Source organism: Solanum tuberosum, unplaced genomic scaffold, assembly GCF_000226075.1.
Source record: "Solanum tuberosum cultivar DM 1-3 516 R44 unplaced genomic scaffold, SolTub_3.0 scf00174, whole genome shotgun sequence".
Classification (NCBI taxonomy): domain Eukaryota; kingdom Viridiplantae; phylum Streptophyta; class Magnoliopsida; order Solanales; family Solanaceae; genus Solanum; species Solanum tuberosum.
This window is the reverse complement of record NW_006239103.1, coordinates 934,415-956,106: the sequence shown is the minus strand read 5'-3', so window position 1 is coordinate 956,106 and position 21,692 is coordinate 934,415. Positions and strand designations below refer to the sequence as shown.

The window sequence follows — 21,692 nt, the reverse complement described above, 5'->3', positions numbered from 1 at the left end:
GATGACTCTCCAAATTTCATTTGTGTCACATAAATTGAGACAACAAAAATAACATATATTGGGTCCATTTTAATTTATTTGTCTTATTTTTTATTTTATTTTATATTTAAAAATTGCGTAAAATACTATAAATCATGATAATTGACAACATAAAATATTTCAAAAATGTTGTATGTGGTAGTCTTATTATGCCTTAAATAGCGTCAAAGAAAGTACAAGTTTGTGATAAAAAAACTTATTCCTTTATCCACGCAAACAATCGCTTCAAAAACTCAGTTATTAGCCCCAAAACATACCATTTATATTATTGGGCGCGTGCATAGCACGAACAACATTATCTTGTATATATATAAAAGAGAACCTTAGGCCCGCCTACGTGGCGCCATCACAAATCAAAATTTTCTTTTAATTTATTTATTTACAAAATTAGTCTTCCCTTTCATGAAAAGTTGTGACTTTTATGAAAATTGCGACTTTTATGAAAAAATTGCGACTTTAATGAAAAGTTGCGACTTTTATGAAGAGTTGCGACTTTTATGAAAAGTTATGACTTTTATGAAAGGTTGTTACCTTTCTGAAGGGTTGCAACTTTTCCAAATAGTTGTAACAGTTCTGATAAGACACAATAAACATTTATTCACACTACCCTTTGTTGTCTATAAATAGAGGGATTTCCTCTCATTTTAGCACAACGAAAATTCTGAACCTCCTCCTCCTCTTCTTCTTCACAATTAAATATTTGTATACTTTGCTCATGTTGAGGGGCTCATTGACACTATTGTTTATGTTACAAACAGTGGCAGAGCCACCTTACTATTAGGGGGTTCATCCGAACCCCTTCGGCAGAAAATTATATAATTTATACATGGTTAAAATAACTTTTTAGGTAGATATAGTAGATGTCGAACCCCATTCGGCTACTTCATGTGTCTATTTTTTCAGATTTTGAACCCCCTTGTTAAAAATCCTAGCTCCGCCACTGGTTATAGATCCTGATATGTATTTTTACAATCATTAATTTATAATTTATGCTTATGCTATTAAGGCTAAATTATAAGATGTAATGATTTCATTTTCCTTTACATTATTAATGTTTGTTACTACGTAATCTTGTATGTAAGATAATATAGTGTTTTAGTTTTAATGCCTGATAGGTTTTAAGTATTATTTTATAAATTTCGTGATATTAAATTTCCGCGAGTAATTTTACCAGTATTTTATATTGCTGAAATAGTTTCTTAGGACAGTGCCTAACACGACGCAAGTATTTATGTATATATATATATATATATATATATATATTACTTAAGAATATTATTGTAATAGTATTTATCTTAATTCTCATATTATTATTTTTGATATTATATTTTCCAACAATAGGTGCTAAGAAGAGAAAATATATCAAAGTAAAAAAATTAGGGAAATGAATTAATTAGTCTTTCTTTTTATGAAATAATAAGTTACGCACAAATTTTATTATCAAAAGAAAGAAGAAAGAGGAAATATATATAGAGGGACCACAAAAGATGTGGTTGATTGGATGAAGTTGTTCCTCCCTTAATTAGAGGTCTTGTGTTCCGCCAGCCATGACTATAGAGAAATCCTTTAGGGAACTTTTCCCCCTAAAATAGGGCATATATATATACTAGTTCTCGAGCACACGTTTGCACGTGTATTTCAGATTTTGTTCAATTTTTTTTAAAATCACATGCTCAAAAAAATAAAAATTTTAAAGTGTGTGATGCATAACATAAAATTCAAAAAAATGCTCAGAACACAATATACAACATAACATTACAACACAAATTAATCAATAGTACTTTAGCTACAAACCCCTTTTAGGTAAGTATCTAAAATTAGTCTAAATAAATCAAGTAACCAAAAATTCATCAGGAAAAAAAATATTAAAACTAAAATAAATTAAAATGCCAAAATACTAAATACATAAACAAATTTCCATGCTATACATGCAACATAACAAATAATTAGGCTATGAACTTTGCTATCAGTCAAAACCTTTATTTTTTCCTTGAATTTGGCCATAGTCTAAGTTGGCAATCTTATATCAAGAATGTAACTCACCACATCAAAGAGGGCATGTAATCAAATTTCATTTGAAATTGAAAAAACTTGAACGATAGAAAGAAGAAATGATATTTACAAAATCATCTCATTCTCTCAATGCACAAGTTTTGTGGAAAATGTCTAATTTGGCTAAGAAATTAATTGTTTCCTATTTTTTCCCTTGTCCAAACACCTAACTTTTTATTAAAAAAAAAAAACTGAAAACAATCAAAACACAAAATAATGCTCCTTATGTCTTATTAACGTACATAATTTTTTTTAGTTTATTTGAATAAATGTCATTTTTCTTTAATTAGAAATAATTTAATTTTAAAATTTCCTTCTTATCTTCTGAGATGATTTATACCATACAAATGTCTAAGATTTATTTTAAATCAAGCTTTTTAAAAGTCTTTCTTTTTTCGTTAAACTTTGTGTTAAGTCAAACGGTAGCACATAAACTAGGACGAAGGGAGAACTATATTTGCTGTTTATTTACCATGTGTTTAGTATGAAGGAAAATATTTTCTTAAATAATAAAGTGTGTTCCTTACTTATTTTTTAGTATTTAATAAATAAACACAAAAAAAAATTATTCCAAAAACATCCGAGGAAGCATAAAGAAATAAGAGGTTTCTTTATTTTTAGAAGAATTTATTAATTTCTTATTCCACATCTCAATAATTGGAGCCAAAGAAACACAAAAAAAGAAGTATTGGTCCTTTTTATTTTTTTTATAAATGTACATTCTTATATTTTTTTAATAAAAACTTATCTTAGCTTTATTGAGGTGTTTTCCAGCTGGATGATGTGTCCTTATCTTCCAAAAGAGTGGACATAATTCCCCCAAGATAGGGGGCGGAATAGCTGTTGAATTTCTTTCGACTTCTTCTTGTATTTACTTCTTCATATTCTGAAGCTCTTAGTGAAAATTTTGACTCCGCCATCATACTGACATTCAAATTTTGTCCATCCATTCTTATAATCTCATAAGTGAAGTAAGTAACTTTGTATTTACAATAATATGGAAAAAGTAGAAGAGAAGATGGTTTTCTCCAGAGATGAAGAATTTCAGGCTACATTACAACCAAATTATGATAAACATAGTGAATTAAAAGCCTTTGATGACACAAAAGCTGGTGTCAAAGGGCTTGTTGATGCTGGAAATAGTACTGAAGTGCCTCGGATATTCGTTCATCCACGAGAAAGCATACATGACTCCTCAGGCTTTACTGAGAAGGAGTTTGTTTTTCCAGTAATAGATCTTGAAGGCATTGATAATCCAATGAGGCATAAAGAGATTGTTGACAAAGTTCGAGATGCATCGGAGACATGGGGATTTTTTCAAGTGGTCAATCATGGCATTCCATTACCTGTCCTTGAAGAAATGTTGCAAGGAGCACGAAGATTTTTCGAGCAAGATGTGGAGATAAAGAAACAATATTATACTCGAGATACTACGAAGAAAGTAGCACATGTTAGCAATTTTGATTTGTTTAGCCCCTCTGTTCCAGCAGCAAGCTGGAGAGACTCACTTTACTGCTTTATGTGTCCTAATCCTCCTAGTCCAGAGGAATTTCCAACAGCATGCAGGTATGTTCTAACTTGGCCGATAAGTAAACACTTCAACATTGAGTATGCATGTCTAAACACCTATACTCGTCTTCACTGTGTTAGTTGAATACTCCAACTTAAAAAAATGATCATCTAGACACCTCCAGAATTTATGTGTCACTTCAGCGTACATAGTGGGGACGAGTTGGAGTGTTTAATTACTTCATGACAAAGTGTTGGTAACAAAAAATAGATTTGTTAAAATAACAAATTTAACAGGAAGTCAAGCTTCTGATAGCCAATTGAGCAGACTAATTGGCATTCTGCAGCTTTAAATTTTTATTACCAAAATCTGCAGGGAGATTTTGATTGAATTCTCTAAGAAGATGATGAAATTGGGCTACTCATTATTCGAATTATTGTCCGAGGGTCTTGGTCTCAATCCTTGTCATCTTAAAGATATGAACTGTGCTGAGGGGCTATCAATTGCCCAACATTACTATCCAGCATGTCCTCAGCCAGAACTCACCATAGGCACCAGACAGCATTCGGACTGTGTTTTTATCACAGTGCTTCTACAAGATGATATAGGAGGTCTCCAAGTCCGTCACCAAAATCAGTGGATTGATGTTCCTCCTACACCTGGTGCTCTAGTAGTAAATATTGGAGATCTGTTACAGGTTAGCATTCGTTTCCTAAAAACTTAAGCTGTGAGAGAGAGTTGTACTTTTATTTACTTAACTATATCTTCAACATGCCCTCTCGTGTGCGATCTTGATTAAGCCAAGCTTGTGTTCTTTTTTCATAATTGGTGGCAGTGAGATGTTGAATTGTGTGATCATATCATGTGAAAGCTCATCTAAAAGCTTAAACTGTTAGATAAAACGGTCACACAATTGAACTCACATTCTTAATTGGACTGATAATCTAAATCATATAGTGTGTTTTGGTACTGAGATAAAAATTTGCTTTAACTTTGTTTGATTTCAGCTCATATCAAATGACAAGTATATAAGTGTTGAGCACAGAGTATTGTCAAACAAAGTAGGTCCAAGAATATCAGTGCCATGTTTCTTCAGCACTGGTGCATTTCCCTCTCCAAGGATTTATGGACCAATTAAGGAATTGTCATCAGAATGTAATCCGCCAAAGTATCGTGCAACCACAGTGAAGGAATATACTGACTACTTCCGCAAGAAAGGCTTTGATGGAACTTCTACACTGCTGGATTACAAGATCCTGTCCTAAAATTGGAGTAATTTAGTGTAATGCATATCAGAGCTGTGAAATTGAACATGTGATGTGCAATTAGCTAATAAGATAGTCTGTAGCAAGTGGAATTCACATCAGGCTTTGATGATCGCCTGATATTGGATTCCATCTATTTCTTTCGAGATTGAATTCAGCATGTCACCATTTGATGATTCTCATTTCTCAGTGTTAGTCATGGTGACAAAAGTGCAAAGGATGCCTTTAATTTCATATTCAATGTTTTAAGAAAACAAACTCATTTAGTCACACGTGCTATAGCCTGTATTCTTGAATATTTTGGTTATTCGTAGTCATTAACGTGTTGTGTATACTATCAATGGGAACTAGTTCCATGACCACAATTTGTTTTCTTTGGCTTATCTACCTTACATAAGCTACCACTATATCTTCTAATATCCTCATAAGGACTAAAAAGTAATTTAACTTCTCTGTTTTGTGGTCAAAATTACAAGTATCCAGGAGTCTAAGTTAGTAGCTCCTTGACAAATCAACTCTAATCATTATGTGGTAAGAAGAGATATCCAAATGTTCTCTTCCTCCGTGGTCCTCAGTTTGACAAATCTTCTTTTTTGAAGTAAAAATTAATTAGCCCTTTAAATTTTATCATGACTATTTCCTAGTCTACAGCCTCTATTATTGCCGGATGGAGAAGATTATATATGTTTTGCATAGTGAGTAGTACTTTTAGTATCCTGTGCAGCTTATGAGTTTCTAAGAACCTCAGGTATTCTACTTGTTTACAACACTCTAGCAAAGAAGATGGCAATCTCTAGCACCGATGATTTTCAGACCACAATTCAGAAAAGTTATGACAAAATGAGTGAGTTAAAAGCCTTTGATGATACAAAGGCAGGTATCAAAGGACTTGTTGATGCTGGAATCACTAAGGTGCCTCGAATATTCATGCTACCACCAAAAGACAGACTGGAGTCCTGTTAGTAGATTTCCAGATTAGATGAGTCAGCAAAAGTAGTTATACATTTTAGCGGGAAAAACAGTTAAGAACAATACACAGGAATTTAGTTAGCTTCAGGAAATCAGTTAGCAACAGATTTAACTCAATCTCTTTCAATGTATGCAACTATAAATACTTGTACAAGTCATTGTAAATACATGAATAGATACATGTTGTTTGTCTACATTCAATCTTCTTCAATCATTTCTTCTCTTCCATAATCTGTGGTTATTTTCTCGAAACCTCTCCGATAGGATCCTGAAATAGCCTTTGAATCCTCGAGTTGTAATTAACTCCTGCAATTCAGCTATTAGAGCCATACGATTCCTTGGCATCAATGGCGAAAGGGACAAGAGCAAGTGGAGACCCAATCAATGAACCTTCAACTTCAGAAGTAGGGGATTTGCGTGATATGATGCAGAATTTGATAACAGAGGTTGGAGCTTTAGCAGGTAAAATTTCTTCTCTGGAAAAGTTAGATCAAACAGTGATTGAGTTGCAGAACCAATTTGCAGCATCTGGGGAGAATCGAAGGGACAAGACACCATTGGAAACTGAGGAGGGACCTACCGGAAAAGTTCAGTCAGAAGAAAGAATCCACAGAAACAGGGGACGAAGCCCTAACAGTGGTAATAGTTACCATTCTAACCAGTCGAATTTCACTCGATGGTCAAGAATGGAATTCTTGAGGTTTAATGGGGAGGATCTTAGATCATGGTTGTTCAAAATTGAACAATTCTTTTCTATGGAGAATGTTCTTGCTGAAGAAAAAATTGGGGTGGCTGCTCTGCAATTGGAGGGGGAAGCCATTCAGTGGCATCTATCGTTCATGAGATACAGGCAGTATCTGCAGCCGGCCACTTGGAATGATTATGTGATGGCATTAGTAGAAAGGTTTGGTACTGACTTTGATGATCCCATGGAGGAAATCAAAAAAGTGAAACAGGTGGGCAGTGTGAAGGATTATCAAGCGATCTTTGAGAAGAATTTGACTAGGGTGAACTTATCTCAGGAGAATGCGATCAGTTGTTTTTGGGAGGATTGAAACCAGAGCTGAATATTGCTGTCAAAATCACAAACCCTACAACATTATCTCAAGTTTATAAAAGTGCTAGGATGCAAGAAGTATTCCTTTCTGCTATTAAGCAACCTCATTCTTCATTATATTCAAACTACAATGGAAATTCAACAAGAAGGGGAGTAGATCAGAGGGTTCCGAATAAGCCACTCTTACCAACTCCTGGTAGAGGGGGAGCACCAATACATAAAGGGTTTCAAAGAAGATAGTTAAGCCCAGAGGAAATGAATGAGAAAAGAGCAAAAGGCCTTTGCTTCTTTTGTGATGAAAAATATGTTATGGGTCACAAGTGTAGAAACTTGAAGCAGCTTTACATTCTGGAATTAGAAGAAACAGATGGAGAGAAATATTGTGAGGAAGAAGAGCAAAATGAGGAGGTGAATCAAGAATTGGAGATGCAACAAGGCATTGAACAGATGGAGATATCCATCCATGCTTTGAATGGTTCATTAGGGTATAGGACCTTGAGGGTCACTGGATATCACTCCAAACAGCCATTACACATTTTGGTGGACACTGGGAGTTCCCACAACTTCATTGATCCATCATTGGTTGAACAATTAGGGTGTCAAGTCACACAAACTATGCCTCAGTTAGTTGCTGCAGCCAATGGTACTATGAAGGTGGATAAGTCGTGCAAATTTTCTTGGTTGTTACAAGGAGCAGAGTTTGCAGCCGAATTTTTGTTACTTCCATTGGGAAATTGTGGGGTGGTACTAGGAGTTCAATGGCTACTGACTCTAGGTGATATCAAGATGAATTTCAGCAAACTCACTATGGAGTTTTGGTATAATGGCAGAAAACACTTACTAAGGGGTGCAGGCAAACAAATTACGTGTGTTGGAGCTGGAAAACTTGGGAAGTTAACAGGTAATCAATCTACAATTATGTATGATACAAGTACTTCTCACATGAGTGCTGAACTACTTGCGTTAGAAACTAAAGACAACATTGACAAGGATCCTAGAATAGTGAGTCTATTGAAAGATTATAGAGAATTATTTGCTGAACCTACAGGATTACCACCATCTAGGGGGATTTATGATCATAAGATTGTGTTACAATCGGGAACAGAACCTGTTAATAAAAGACCCTATAGATATCCTTCTGTTAAAAAGGACATCATTGAAGAACTTGTGCAACAAATGTTAGATCAGGGGATTGTTTAGCCTAGTAGTTGTCCATTTGCCTCACCTTTGGTGTTGGTTGGCAAGAAGGATGGCTCATGGAGGCTATGTGTAGATTATAGTGATCTTAACAAGCACACTGTTAAGAACAAATTCCCTATACCTTTGGTAGAAGATCTTTTGGATGAACTTGGGGGTTCAGTAATCTTCTCCAAAATAGATCTTAGGGCTGGGTACCATCAGTTGAGGATGGCCAAAAAAGACATACCAAAAACAGCATTTCGAACTCACTCGGGGCACTTTGAGTATTTGGTAATGCCATTTGGATTATCTAATGCACCAGCAACATTTCAAGGGTTGATGAACACTGTGTTTCGAAAGTTTTTGAGAAAGTCTGTCCTAGTTTTTTTTGATGATATTCTGATCTATAGTCAGTCTATTGAAGATCATCTGTTGCACCTGAGAAACGTGTTTGCTGCAATGAAGGATCATCACTTACTAGCCAAGGAAAGCAAATGTTTCTTTGGAGTGGATCGAATTGAATATCTGGGCCATTTCATTACCAGGGAAGGAGTATCCACTGATCCTGCAAAAATACTTGCTGTTCAAAATTGGCCAGTACCAACTACTATCAAGCAATTAAGAGGCTTCATTGGATTGGCGGGTTATTACAGGAGATTCATACAAGGGTTTGGCATCATCAGTAAACCACTAACTGATCTTTTGAAGAAGGATAGTTTCAAATGGTCACCAGCTGCTACTGAAGCGTTCGAACAACTGAAGGAAGCTTTAACTAGGACTCCTGTCCTCGCCTTACCTGATGCAAACAAAACATTTGTGGTTGAAACAGATGCTAGTGGGTATGGCATTGGAGCGGTGTTGATGCAACAAGGTCATCCTATTGCCTTTATCAGCAAGACTCTTTCGCCAAGACATGCAGCCATGTCTGTCTATGATAGGGAATTACTAGCTATTGTACATGCCGTTTCTAAATGGTCTCAGTATTTGCTTGGGCAAAGGTTCATTATCAGAACTGATCAGAGAGCTCTGAAGTTCTTAATGGAACAAAAATTGCACACCAATTCCCAACTTATGTGGTTGACCAAGTTAATGCCTTTTGATTATACCATTGAGTACAAGGCAGGGATTGAAAATAAGGCTGCTGATGCACTTTCAAGGGTTTCTGGTGCAGAACTCCTGGCTTTGATTATTTCCAATAATGACTCTGAATTGTTGCAAGCTATTGAATATAGTTGGACAGTAGATATTGAACTAAAAGGACTGATTGAGAGGTTGCAAGCTGACCCACATACTCATTCACAGTTCACTTGGTATCAAAACAAATTGAGGAGGAAAGGCAGATTAGTTGTTGGCAAGGTGGGACAACTAAGGCAAGATATCATCACTTTGTGGCATGCTACACCCCAAGGGGGCCATTCCGGGATTGAGGCTACATTGAAGAGGTTACTTACACTCTTCTATTGGAAGGGAATGCGACAGGATGTTAAAGTGTTTGTGCAAAAGTGTGATGTGTGCCAGAGAAGTAAAGCTGATCTAGCAGCTTCTCCTGGTCTTTTACAACCCTTACCAATCCCTGAGGTAGTGTGGTCTCAAATCAGCATGGATTTCATTGATGGTTTACCAAAATCCCATGGCTATGAAGTCATACTAGTGGTAGTTGACAGGCTTAGCAAGTATGGCCATTTTATTCCTCTTAAACATCCCTATACAGCTCAGTCGGTAGCTAAGGTTTTCATGGATGTCATAGTCAGACTTCATGGTCTACCCGATAATATCACTAGTGACAGGGATGCTGTGTTTCTCAGTACATTCTGGCAGGAATTATTTTCATTACAAGGTGTTCAGTTGAATCTATCTTCAGCATATCATCCGCAGAGTGATGGTCAAACTGAAGTTCTTAATAGGTGCTTGGAGACCTATCTGAGATGTTTTTGTGCGGAAGATGCTAAAGGGTGGTATGACTGCCTACCGATGGCAGAGTTTTGGTACAATACTTGCCATCACTCTGCTATTGAGTTAACTCCTTATGAAGCACTTTATGGCAGACCTCCTCCATTGCATTTACCTTACCTGCCAGGGGAGTCCTCATCTGCTGAGGTGGATAATACCCTCATCAATAGAGAACTGAAACTACAATTGTTGAGGCATCATTTGATACGCGCTCAGTTGAGGATGAAACAACAAGCTGATAAACATAGAAGTGACAGAAGTTTTGCAGTTGGTGATTGGGTATACTTCAAGGTCAGGCCTTACAGACAAGTGACTATATCCGAGACTCCTCATCACAAGCTCGCTGCTAAATACTATGGCCCATTCCAGATTATTCGAAAGGTTGGTCCAGTAGCATATACTTTGCTCTTTCCAGATTCTGTGAAGATTCATCCAACAGTACATGTGTCCCTCTTAAAGAAGTGTTATGAAGTTCCTTCCCTGGTAACCTATCCACCAACCACTGATTTAGCAAATCCCCATTGTTCAGACCCTGAAGCTATATTGCAGCGAAGGATGGTTAAGAAGGGTAATAAGGCAGTGACGCAAGTCTTGGTTAAGTGGAAAGATTTGTCGGCAGACGCTGCTACTTGGGAGTACTCGAACATCCTTAAGACCAGATTTCCATCTTTTGATCCTTGAGGACAAGGATCTCTTTGCGGGGGGGAGTACTGTTAGTAGATTTCCAGATTAGATGAGTCAGCAAAAGTAGTTATACATTTTAGCGGGAAAAACAGTTAAGAACAGTACACAGTCAGGAATTTAGTTAGCTTCAGGAAATCAGTTAGCAACAGATTTAACTCAATCTCTTTCAATGTATGCAACTATAAATACTTGTACAAGTCATTGTAAATACATGAATAGATACATGTTGTTTGTCTACATTCAATCTTCTTCAATCATTTCTTCTCTTCCATAATCTGTGGTTATTTTCTCGAAACCTCTCCGATAGGATCCTGAAATAGCCTTTGAATCCTCGAGTTGTAATTAACTCCTGCAATTCAGCTATCAAGTCCTCGGATACATGTGAAACACAGTTCATTTTTCCAGTGATAGACCTTGAAGGCATTTCTAAGGATCCAATCAAGCATAAAGAGATTGTGGACAAAGTTCGAGATGCGTCAGAAACATGGGGTTTCTTCCAAGTGGTTAATCATGGCATTCCAGTATCTGTCCTGGAAGAAATGTTACAAGGAACACGAAGGTTTTTTGAGCAAGATATTGAGGTTAAGAATCAGTATTACACTCGAGATATCACGAAAAAGGTGGTTCATTCTTGCAATTTTGATTTGTATAGCCCTTCTGTTCCAGCTGCAAATTGGAGAGACACACTTTCCTGTTTAATGGCTCCTAATCCTCCTAGTCCAGAAGAATTTCCAGCAGCATGCAGGTATGTTCTAAACATTAATTAGCAAAATAACAAACTTAATTTTTTTACCTAGTAACTAAATATGTATTATGTTGTGACAAAAATCAAGAATAAGTCATGCTAATGTCGGTAGTTATGTCCAGGTGTCATATCTTTACAATAATTTTGGTGGATATTGTTAGGAAAAATTAGAAAACTGGATTTTCTATCAGTTTTATGATAACCACTGTTTCACGAGTTTACTGAAATTTCTGTAGGGAAATACTAATAGAGTTCTCTGATCATATCATGAAATTGGGAAAATCTGTGTTTGAATTATTGTCCGAGGGTCTAGGTCTCAATCCATCTCATCTCAATGATATCGGTTGCGCTGAGGGACTCGCTGTTTTGGGCCATTACTATCCAGCATGTCCTCAGCCAGAACTCACCATGGGCACCAGTAAGCATTCTGACAATGGTTTTATCACCGTGCTTCTACAAGATCATATCGGAGGACTTCAAGTGCTTCACCAGAATCAGTGGGTTGATGTTCCTCCTACGCCTGGTGCTATTGTCGTGAACATTGGAGATCTTCTACAGGCTAGTATTGTTTTCCTTTATGAATATTATATCTACTCTATATGAATGAATATAACATATTATTTGGTACAGATTACTAGTTACGTTGTGCTAATTGTTGTTGCTTTTGTTTCAGCTCATATCAAATGACAAGTACATAAGTGTTGAACACAGAGTATTGACAAATAAACTAAGTTCAAGAATATCAGTTGCATGCTTCTTTGGTACAGGTCCATTGCCATCTTCCAATTTTTATGGACCAATTACTGAATTGTTGTCAGAAGATAATCCTCCAAAATATCGTGTGACCACAGTGAACGACTACACTGGTTATTTCAGTAAAAAGGGTCTAGATGGAACTTCTGCACTGTTGCATTACAAGATCTAATCATAGTAGTGTAACGATTGAATATATGATGAAAACTGAGACTTTAACTTTTGATGTATCTTATGCTGAAGCTTCATAGATGGTGAAACATGACCTGTATCAATATGTGATGGAAAATTTATGTAGTCCATTTTCTTTTATGTGCTTTGGCTTTAATTTTTTCTCCGAGGAGTTCTTTCACTTCAGAACATACCGAAAAGATAGTGAGAAGCAATATCAAACAGAGGGAGTAATCCATACATACAGTGTGAGGAAACAGAACGGGAGAGTAGTATTATAGAAAGGTGTGTGAAATAAAAGAAGGTTAATTCTTTTAAATTTGTAGTAGTCTTTTGAGATTACAAAGTATTAAATTTCTCACTATAGTGGCAATATGTTGCTGTACTCGGGTATTATGTTTTCAGCGCTAAAAGGACTTGGTACCTTGTTACTCTCTTTTTCTTGTTATTTGTCGTGGATATTATTCCTACGGCTAATTTTTTTTTAACACGATTATATAAGAATGATGCATGCTTTGTTTTGTTCTGCTTGTCTACCTTCTATTTTTGGGATATGTGTGTGGTGAAGAGTGACAGTGGGTTCAGACAATGACCAGTGAAAGGGACTAAAACAAGTTAAAGCTTATCATGAAGGTCTACTTGTTTATGGCCTCTTCTTTTTTGTGGATAGGAAGATAGTGCTTTGCATAGAGAGTAGTATTTATAATATCGTGCGCGGCCCATTAAGTTCTAAGAACCTTAGGAACTCTATTGTTTATAACATCCTAGCAAAGAAGATGGTAGTCTCTAGCACTGATGATTTTCAGGCCACAGTTCAAAAAAGTTATGACAAAATGAGTGAGTTAAAAGCCTTTGATGATACTAAGGCAGGTGTCAAAGGGCTTGTTGATGCTGGAATCACTAAAGTACCTCAAATATTCATTCTACCACCAAAAAACAGGCCGGAGTCCTTGGATACAAGTGAAAAACAGTTCATTTTCCCAGTGATAGACCTTGAAGGTATTGACGAGGACCCAATCAAGCATAAAGAGATTGTGGACAAAGTTAGAGATGCATCGGAGACATGGGGTTTCTTCCAAGTGGTAAATCATGGTATTCCAACATCTGTCCTGGAAGCAATGCTGCAAGGAACACGTGAGTTTTTTGAGCAAGATATCGAGGTTAAGAAACAGTATTACACTCGAGATATCACGAAAAAGGTGGTTCACACTAGCAATTTTGATTTGTATAGCCCTTCTGTTCCAGCTGCAAATTGGAGAGACTCCTTGTTCTTTTCAATGGCTCCCAATCCTCCCAGTCCAGAAGAATTTCCAAGACCATGTAGGTATGTGTTCTGAATATGAATAAGCGAACAACCAATTTCATTTATTTACCTAGTAATTGAATATGTATTATATTGTGATAAAACTCAAGAATAAACCATGAAAATGCTGTCATAGTTATTTGTTTCCTTGCAAATGATTTTAGCTTGATGCAAGTTTAGATGGATACTGTATTAGAAAATTTAACTAGAAGTCTGGTCCCTGAGAGCCAATCAAGCATAGCATTTCTCTTTTAAATATTAATAAGTACTGTTTCATTAATTTTATGAAATTGCTGCAGAGGAATACTAATGGACTACTCTAAGCATGTGATGGAACTGGGCTGTTCCTTGCTTGGATTATTGTCAGAAGGTCTCGGTCTTGATCGTTGTCATCTCGAAGATATGGATTGCGCAGAGGGGCTCGGTGTTGTGGGCCATTACTATCCACCATGCCCTCAGCCAGAACTCACCATAGGCACCAATAAACATTCTGACAATGATTTTATCACAGTGCTTCTACAAGATGATATCGGAGGACTCCAAGTGCTTCACCAGAATCAGTGGGTTGATGTTCCTCCTACACCTGGTGCTATTGTGGTAAACATTGGAGATCTTCTGCAGGCTAGTATTCTTTTTCATTTCCTAATCGGTAAGAATGAACATAACACCTTTTTTCGATACTGAAACCAAATATGCTTTATTTTTGCTGCATTTTCAGCTTATATCAAATGATAAGTACTTGAGTGTTGAGCACAGAGTATTGTCAAATAAAGTTGGACCAAGAATATCAGTTGCATGCTTCTTCAGTACAGGTCCATTACCATCTTCCAAGTTGTATGGACCAATTGCTGAACTGTTGTCAGAAGATAATCCTCCGAAGTATTGTGCAACCACAGTGAACGCCTTCAGTGATTACTTCCGTAAAAAGGGTTTAGATGGAACTTCTGCATTGTTGCATTTGAAGATCTAACATAGTAGTATAGCAGTTGAATGTATGATGAGTATACCGAGAATTTAACTTTTGGTGTATGTTGCTGAAGCTTCATAGATGTTTGAAAGGCATAATTAATATATAGATGGACACTTTAACTTGGCCTCCACTGGCAATTGAACACCCAAACTTTCAGTGTGACTGGTGCGTCTCGCGAACACCTTTAACTTTTTAAATAACATCTAGACACCTTTAAGGAGGTGCATTCTCAAACTTGGGGTGTATGAACTAGTATGATCTTTGCAAGATCATCCTCGTGACTGATCAGTCTGACAAAGTTTTATGTCTGTTATAGTTTCTATTCTTGTTAGCAAATAAATGATTGTCAATTACCACATGCAGCTTTGGATCAAATAATTCCTTTTTGTTCTATCTGTCTCGCTTTTATTTCTTCGTAATATAGAGTGACGTGTGTGTATGTGTGACCACAGTGAACAAACATACTTTCGCGAGAAAGGCCTTGACAGAACTCTTGCATTGCTGCATTACAAGTTCCTGTCATAGAAATGGAGAAATTCATAGCAAAATGCATATTAGAATAAAGAATTGAACTTGTGATATACAATTAGCAAATAAAACATGCTGTAATTAAAGTTCCATAAATGTTGATAAATGGATTTCTAATTTACACATAGTTCAGTACTTGAAATATTTCTGATAAAATTTCTCTGTTAAACTTTCTATATACTAGCCATGGATGATTGCTAATATATACTTGCAGCTTTTCATATACTTTGTTTTAATAAAAAGATTCTGGAGTTCCTCTATTTCTATTCTCGATTCAGTTCAGCATGTTACCATATGACGATTCTTGATATTATCTGATATCTTTATCCTTTAAGGCATTAAAAATGATAACTCCTTTCTTGTGCTTTATTAGGCTTCAAATAGATAGTTAGTTGGTATGAACTGTTGATGGTGACTATTGTGGTCTAAATTAATGGCTCTTGTTTTGAAAAAGTAAACTAGATTCTTTCCTAGTACATGAATTTACCTAGTTCATGTCTTAGGTAATTTATTCTAAGACGTGTGCATGCCAGCGTGTCTCATCGACAATAAGTACTCTAACCACCATTTAGGTATGACCAAATATCTAAATGTTCTCTTCCTCTTGTCTTTCCTCATCTTGAGAAATCCTCAACATCTTGCATTTCAATATCTCATCATAGTAATGTAGCAATTGAATGTATCTTAAGCTGAAGTTTCATAGATGTTGAAACATGAACTATTATGATCTTTGCAAGATCGTACTCATGACTGATAAGACTCACACTATAGTGTGGCGCAGAAGGTTTATGACTGATAGAATGTATTTCATACTTACAAAATGTTATTTTCTCCCTTCCTCTTGTCTAAAAATTACCCTTCTAATGAATTCAGACTCATGTCAAAGGGTCTGCATCTCAGTCCTAGCCATCTGTTTGTAATCATCTCGTCTAAATTGCGGGTAAATGTTCTAGCTGACCCTTGTAATCCACTGAACCATTTGGCTTATGCTGATGATACCGTTATTTTTACTTCTGTTGACACTGAGTCCCTAAAGAGCGTAATGATAGTTTTGAGAAGATTTGAGCAGACATCAGGACAGCTAATCAACAAGGAGAACTCCTGTAACATGCATAAAAATGTAGGTAGCTCCTTGATTAAAAGTGTCTTACAAAGTATGTCGATTCATCTCTTATTAGTACTTGCTCCTCCTAAGTAGTAGGTAGAGTTGTCTTGTTTCGTACACTTTTTCTTCCGATGTATAACTAATGCAAATAACTTTATGGTCCAAATTATATATGGAATAAGTACTGTAGAAAGGTAATTCCTACCTTAAAATAGTGAAAGGGTTAATCACAAGTTTGGAAAAAGATGTTAGAAGCTAGAGAAGTTGTGGAACATGAGATATGGTGGAAAATAAATGGAGGAACTTCAAATGTATGGTATGAAAATTGGACAAAGCGGGGAGCATTACATCATATAGTATCCATTGGTCAGACCATGGTGGATGACTACAAGCATAGGGAAATTCAAAAGTTAACAGTGCCTGGAACATGTTGAGACACAAAGAGCAGGCTCAGAGTGAGTTCAAACACAAAGAGCAGACTCATCTGATATCCACATATTCTTCTCTTCTTCTTTTTTCATCGTGGTGGTAGTGGTGGGGCGGGACAGTGGATTCAGACAGTAACCAAAGAAAGGGACTAAAAATAATTAACTCATTTCTTTTGTTTTCTGTTGGTAAGAACTGTTGATGGTGACAATTGTGGTCCAAAAGTCTAAATTAATGGCTCTTGTTCAAAAAGTAAATTAGATTCATTCCAATTATATGAATTCATCTAGGAAATTAATGCTAAGATGCATGTATGCTAGTGGGCTCTTTGACAATAACTCTAACCATTGCCCAAAAGTCTAAATTAATGGCTCATTGAGCACTAAATGAGGAAACCTGAGTAAAAAAGGAGTAGCTTCGGTGCACTAAGCTCTCGCAATGTGTAGGGTCTCGAGAAGGGCCAGACCACAAGTAAGTGACATTCACTATTCTGAAAATTATCAATACATGAGTGTTAATAGTAGTAGTGTTTGATTGAAGGGTAAAATGGTCATTCAATTTTATATGGACATTTTGGTCTTTCAACTTTTTTACGTTGGACCTTCCCACTTTTAATATAAAAATATGATAATATCATGTCCATTAGGTACTAAGTGGCCTCAGGAACTCTTGTTCATAACATTCTAACAAAGAAGATGGTACTCTCTAGCACTGATGATTTTCAGGTCACAGTGGAGAAAAGTTATGACAAAATGAGTGAATTAAAAGCCTTTGATGATACTAAGGCTGGTGTCAAAGGGCTTGTTGATGCTGGAATCACTAAAATACCTCAAATATTCATTCTACCACCAAAAAACAGGCCGGAGTTATCGGATACAAATGAAACACAATTCATTTTCCCTGTGATAGATCTTGAAGGCATCGACGAGGACTCAATCAAGCATAAAGAGATCGCGGACAAAGTTCGAGATGCATCGGAGACATGGGGTTTCTTCCAAGTGGTGAATCATGGGATTCCAACATCCGTCCTGGAAGAAATGCTGCAAGGAACACGGCAGTTTTTTGAGCAAGATGTCGAGATTAAGAAACAGCATTACAGTAGAGATAGTACGAAAAGAGTGATTCATACTAGCAATTTTGATTTGTATAGCCCTTCTGTTCCAGCTGCAAATTGGAGAGACACACTTTTCTGTTTAATGGCTCCTGATCCTCCCAGTCCACAAGAATTGCCAACAGCATGCGGGTACGTAAATGTTCTGAAAATGAACTTTTTTTTTCTATTTTCTCCTTCCCACCCCAAGGGAGGATCAGTAGTGCTTCCACTTACTTTCTAGTGTGACTCGAACCCTCAACCTATCGGTTGATGGTGAAGGTGGTCAACTACTTGAGAAAGCCTCACTTGTCTGAAGATTTGGATCGAGATGTTTTGGGGTTTCTGAACATGAATTAGAAAACCAACCAGCTTCATTTGTAACAAAAATCAATAATAAACCATGACTTATGTTGTTATTGTTACGCGCTATCTTGCAACTGATTATGATTAGTGTGAGTTCTGGTGGATTTTGTTGGAGAACTAAGTAATTCAACTAGAAGTCTGGTCCTTTATTTGAGCCAATTGAGTATACTTTATTTTTTCAAAATATCGATATGTGACATTTCATCAATTTTACTTGAAATTACTGCAGAGAAATACTAATGGAGTACTCTAAGGATGTGATGAAATTAGGCTTCTCCTTACTTGAATTATTATCAGAAGGTCTTGGTCTTGATCGTTGCCATCTCAAAGATATGGATTGTGCGGAGGGGCTAGGTATTTTGGGACATTACTATCCAGCATGCCCTCAGCCAGAACTCGCGATAGGCACCAACAAACATTCTGACAATGATTTTATCACAGTTCTTATACAAGATCATATCGGAGGACTTCAAGTGCTTCACCAGAATCAGTGGGTTGATGTTCCTCCTACACCTGGTGCTCTTGTTGTGAACATCGGAGATCTTCTGCAGGCTAGTATTCTTTGTTTTTCTATACCATATACGACTACGATCAATAAGAGGCACTGATATCATTTGCTTAATTTTTTTGTTGCTTTTTTCAGCTTATATCAAATGACAAGTACATAAGTGTTGAGCACAGAGTATTGGCAAATAAAGTTGGACCAAGAATATCAGTAGCATGCTTCTTCTACACAGGTTCAATGCCATCTTCCAAGCTTTATGGACCGATTACTGAATTGTTATCGGAAGATAATCCTCCAAAATATCGCGCAACCACAGTGAAAGACTACCGTGACTACTTCCGTAAAAAAGGCCTAGATGGAACTTCTACATTGTTGCATTACAGGATCTAATCTTAATGTAACAGTTCAATTTATGATAAGAACTGAGAACTTTACTTTCGATGCTTGTTTGGATGGTTATTACCTATTGTATTGTATCATATTGTTACTTTAAATACAATGTTTGTTTGAATTGTTACTTAAGTTTTGTTGTATTGCATTGTGTAATCATCGTTATATGATGACCAAATGTCCCATTTTATGTAACATGACATACAATTTGGTGTGCTCACGTCATTATCCATTACCTTCTTTTTTCTTCTCATTTTTCCTTTGCTACTTATTTAACTAGTCTCTGAACATGTGTGTTGTACGTGTATCTTATGACAATTATTACAAATTCTGTATCACTTTTTTGAAATTATGTCTAGCTATATTTTATCACTTTTTGTTTAAAGGTAAGATAGAAATTTAAAAAAAGAAACTTACGTTAGATCGTTTGAATTAGAATATAATGTACTCCAAACTTTCCAATTGATTGCTACTTCATTAATCTTATTGATTAGCATATAGTGTATTTGTGTTAATAAATTCATTAAATATATACAAATATTAATCTAGAACTTAGTTATTGTTACTTTAAAAAGTCGCCATGGTAAAATTCAGAGCTCATAAAGTTAAAATCCTAGCTTCGCCTCTGTTGAGGTTGCACATGCTCAACTCTTTACAATTTTGAGCTTTAACAAAAAAATACTCAACTGTACATGTGATTGTGTGCAGACTAAGTCTTAAACTATGATAATTAGGACAACTCGTTTTTATCAAAAAATGACTATGTCATGTGATTGTACAATGTAAATCTTAAACTATAAAAATGAGGACTCCTTGTTTTTATAAAACTATGGATTAGTTTCTATTTTACAATAAACTATGCTTGACTGTTCATATGGCTCTTTAATCAAATCTAACAATTTTGAGGTAAGATTTGAAGTATCCTCTCAACTATTGAAGTTTTTTTTCATCAGAGTTACGAGCCCGAGGATTTTGAGAAAAAATGATGAAGGTCTCTAGCACAGATGATTTTGAGGGCAGAGTTCCGGGAAGTTATGACAGAATGAGTGAGTTAAAAGCCTTTGATGATACTAAAGCTGGTGTCAAAGGAATTGTTGATGCTGGAATAACTGAAGTGCCTCGGATATTCGTTCAACCAACTAAAATAGAAGAATGTGTAAGTAGTTGTGAAACAAAGTTCATTTTTCCAGTGATAGATCTTGAAGGCATTAATAAAGATCCAATAAAGCATAAACAGATTGTGGACAAAGTTCGAGATGCATCGGAGACATGGGGTTTCTTCCAAGTGGTTAATCATGGCATTCCATTATCTGTCATGGAAGTAATGTTGCAAGGAACACGACGATTCTTTGAGCAAGATGTTGATATTAAGAAACAATATTACACTCGAGATAATACCAAAAAAGTGGTTCATGTTAGTAATTTTGATTTGTATAGCCCTTCTGTTCCGGCTACAAATTGGAGAGACTCAATTTTCTGTTTAATGGCTCCGAATCATCCTAGTCCAGAGGAATTGCCAATAGCATGCAGGTATGTTATGTTATGTTGCTTTTTTTTTCAGTTCTTGAAATGTCATGTTTCATCAATTTTATTGAAATTGCTGCAGGGAAATACTAATGGAGTTCTCTAATCATGTCATGACATTGGGAAAATCCTTGTTTGAATTATTGTCGGAGGGTCTAGGTCTTGATCCATCTCATCTCAATAATATTGATTGCTCGGAGGGGCTCCGCGTTTTGGGACATTATTATCCAGCATGCCCTCAGCCAGAACTCACTATAGGCACCAACAAACATTCTGATAATGATTTTATCACAGTGCTTCTACAAGATCAAATCGGAGGACTCCAAGTACTTCACAAAACTCAGTGGATTGATGTTCCTCCTACACCTGGTGCTCTTGTGGTGAATATTGGAGATCTTCTGCAGGTTAGTATTCTTTTTCTTTTTCAATATCTTCTCGGAACAACATAGTTTTTGAACCTTTCCCTTTCATTTCGGGCTCTCCGCTGCTGTATCCGTATCAGATCTGACACACATCTTGTGGAACTTTTTCCGAAAAAATGAATATGAAACTTTGTTTGCTAGCAAAACCAATTGTTCTTATTCTGGTTTTTGTTTTTTCAGCTCATATCAAATGACAAGTACCTAAGTGTTGAGCACAGAGTATTGTCAAATAAAGTTGGACCAAGAATATCAGTAGCTTGCTTCTTCTACACAGGTTCAATGCCATCTTCCAAGCTTTATGGACCGATTACTGAATTGTTATCGGAAGATAATCCTCCAAAATATCGCGCAACCACAGTGAAAGACTATGCTGATTACTTCCGCGAGAAAGGTCTAGATGGAACTTCTGCATTGTTGCATTACAAGATCCAGTCATAGCTATGTAATAACACATTGGAAAGTAGGATGAGATAATCTATCTTGTGATGTTCTATAGTAAGATAATTCTTATGCTTAAGCTTCATATATGGAAAAGTTATCAGTAGAGCAATTCTTCTTCATGGAATATTCTAGCAGTAGATCTTTTTTTCTTATTATTTTAGTACTCCTTCCGTTTCAATTTGTTTGTCCTACTTTCCTTTTTAATCCGTTTTAAAAAAAATGTCTCTTTTCTTTTTTGGCAACATTTT

At 36.1% G+C, this 21,692-nt stretch overlaps 5 protein-coding genes across 6 annotated transcripts; all 5 read left to right on the top strand.

The window, feature by feature from the left end:
- Positions 1–2,919: 2,919 nt before the first annotated feature.
- Positions 2,920–5,207, top strand: LOC102598531 (1-aminocyclopropane-1-carboxylate oxidase homolog). Its single transcript, XM_006354454.2, has 3 exons — positions 2,920–3,657; positions 3,977–4,298; positions 4,609–5,207. Exons 1-3 carry the CDS (start codon positions 3,089–3,091, stop codon positions 4,864–4,866), a joined length of 1,149 nt encoding a protein of 382 aa, XP_006354516.1. The 5' UTR covers positions 2,920–3,088; the 3' UTR covers positions 4,867–5,207.
- A 101-nt stretch (positions 5,208–5,308) lies between these two features.
- Positions 5,309–12,500, top strand: LOC102598195 (1-aminocyclopropane-1-carboxylate oxidase homolog). Its single transcript, XM_006354453.2, has 4 exons — positions 5,309–5,819; positions 11,073–11,450; positions 11,687–12,008; positions 12,124–12,500. The coding sequence occupies exons 1-4, from the start codon at positions 5,650–5,652 to the stop codon at positions 12,373–12,375; spliced, it is 1,122 nt and encodes a 373-aa protein (XP_006354515.1). The 5' UTR covers positions 5,309–5,649; the 3' UTR covers positions 12,376–12,500.
- Positions 12,501–12,602: 102 nt separating this feature from the next.
- Positions 12,603–14,777, top strand: LOC102597881 (1-aminocyclopropane-1-carboxylate oxidase homolog). 2 transcript variants are annotated; one of them, XM_015311897.1, is made up of 3 exons: positions 12,603–13,698; positions 13,977–14,274; positions 14,396–14,777. In XM_015311897.1, exons 1-3 carry the CDS (start codon positions 13,151–13,153, stop codon positions 14,645–14,647), a joined length of 1,098 nt encoding a protein of 365 aa, XP_015167383.1. In that variant the 5' UTR covers positions 12,603–13,150; the 3' UTR covers positions 14,648–14,777. The 2 variants fall into 2 exon arrangements, with proteins under 2 accessions (XP_015167383.1, XP_006354514.1); XM_006354452.2 differs by having other exon boundaries at positions 13,977–14,298.
- A 2,555-nt stretch (positions 14,778–17,332) lies between these two features.
- LOC102597565 (1-aminocyclopropane-1-carboxylate oxidase homolog) lies at positions 17,333–19,184 on the top strand. The gene is made up of 3 exons (XM_006354451.2): positions 17,333–17,949; positions 18,392–18,713; positions 18,806–19,184. Exons 1-3 carry the CDS (start codon positions 17,402–17,404, stop codon positions 19,055–19,057), a joined length of 1,122 nt encoding a protein of 373 aa, XP_006354513.1. The 5' UTR covers positions 17,333–17,401; the 3' UTR covers positions 19,058–19,184.
- A 659-nt stretch (positions 19,185–19,843) lies between these two features.
- Positions 19,844–21,565, top strand: LOC102597238 (1-aminocyclopropane-1-carboxylate oxidase homolog). Its single transcript, XM_006354450.2, has 3 exons — positions 19,844–20,587; positions 20,664–20,985; positions 21,184–21,565. The coding sequence occupies exons 1-3, from the start codon at positions 20,040–20,042 to the stop codon at positions 21,439–21,441; spliced, it is 1,128 nt and encodes a 375-aa protein (XP_006354512.1). The 5' UTR covers positions 19,844–20,039; the 3' UTR covers positions 21,442–21,565.
- The last annotated feature ends 127 nt before the right edge of the window (positions 21,566–21,692 follow it).

Excerpts from the sequence above, each read along its gene's own strand:
- LOC102598531 (XM_006354454.2), top strand. The coding sequence starts at position 3,089 with ATGGAAAAAGTAGAAGAGAAGATGGTTTTCTCCAGAGATGAAGAATTT. Across the intron at positions 3,658-3,976 it reads GAATTTCCAACAGCATGCAG|GGAGATTTTGATTGAATTCT; the intron begins GTATGTTCTAAC and ends CAAAATCTGCAG. Across the intron at positions 4,299-4,608 it reads ATATTGGAGATCTGTTACAG|CTCATATCAAATGACAAGTA; the intron begins GTTAGCATTCGT and ends GTTTGATTTCAG.
- LOC102598195 (XM_006354453.2), top strand. The coding sequence starts at position 5,650 with ATGGCAATCTCTAGCACCGATGATTTTCAGACCACAATTCAGAAAAGT. Across the intron at positions 5,820-11,072 it reads CCACCAAAAGACAGACTGGA|GTCCTCGGATACATGTGAAA; the intron begins GTCCTGTTAGTA and ends TTCAGCTATCAA. Across the intron at positions 11,451-11,686 it reads GAATTTCCAGCAGCATGCAG|GGAAATACTAATAGAGTTCT; the intron begins GTATGTTCTAAA and ends AAATTTCTGTAG.
- LOC102597881 (XM_006354452.2), top strand. The coding sequence starts at position 13,151 with ATGGTAGTCTCTAGCACTGATGATTTTCAGGCCACAGTTCAAAAAAGT. Across the intron at positions 13,699-13,976 it reads GAATTTCCAAGACCATGTAG|AGGAATACTAATGGACTACT; the intron begins GTATGTGTTCTG and ends AAATTGCTGCAG. Across the intron at positions 14,299-14,395 it reads ACATTGGAGATCTTCTGCAG|CTTATATCAAATGATAAGTA; the intron begins GCTAGTATTCTT and ends CTGCATTTTCAG.
- LOC102597565 (XM_006354451.2), top strand. The coding sequence starts at position 17,402 with ATGGTACTCTCTAGCACTGATGATTTTCAGGTCACAGTGGAGAAAAGT. Across the intron at positions 17,950-18,391 it reads GAATTGCCAACAGCATGCGG|AGAAATACTAATGGAGTACT; the intron begins GTACGTAAATGT and ends AAATTACTGCAG. Across the intron at positions 18,714-18,805 it reads ACATCGGAGATCTTCTGCAG|CTTATATCAAATGACAAGTA; the intron begins GCTAGTATTCTT and ends TGCTTTTTTCAG.
- LOC102597238 (XM_006354450.2), top strand. The coding sequence starts at position 20,040 with ATGATGAAGGTCTCTAGCACAGATGATTTTGAGGGCAGAGTTCCGGGA. Across the intron at positions 20,588-20,663 it reads GAATTGCCAATAGCATGCAG|GGAAATACTAATGGAGTTCT; the intron begins GTATGTTATGTT and ends AAATTGCTGCAG. Across the intron at positions 20,986-21,183 it reads ATATTGGAGATCTTCTGCAG|CTCATATCAAATGACAAGTA; the intron begins GTTAGTATTCTT and ends TTGTTTTTTCAG.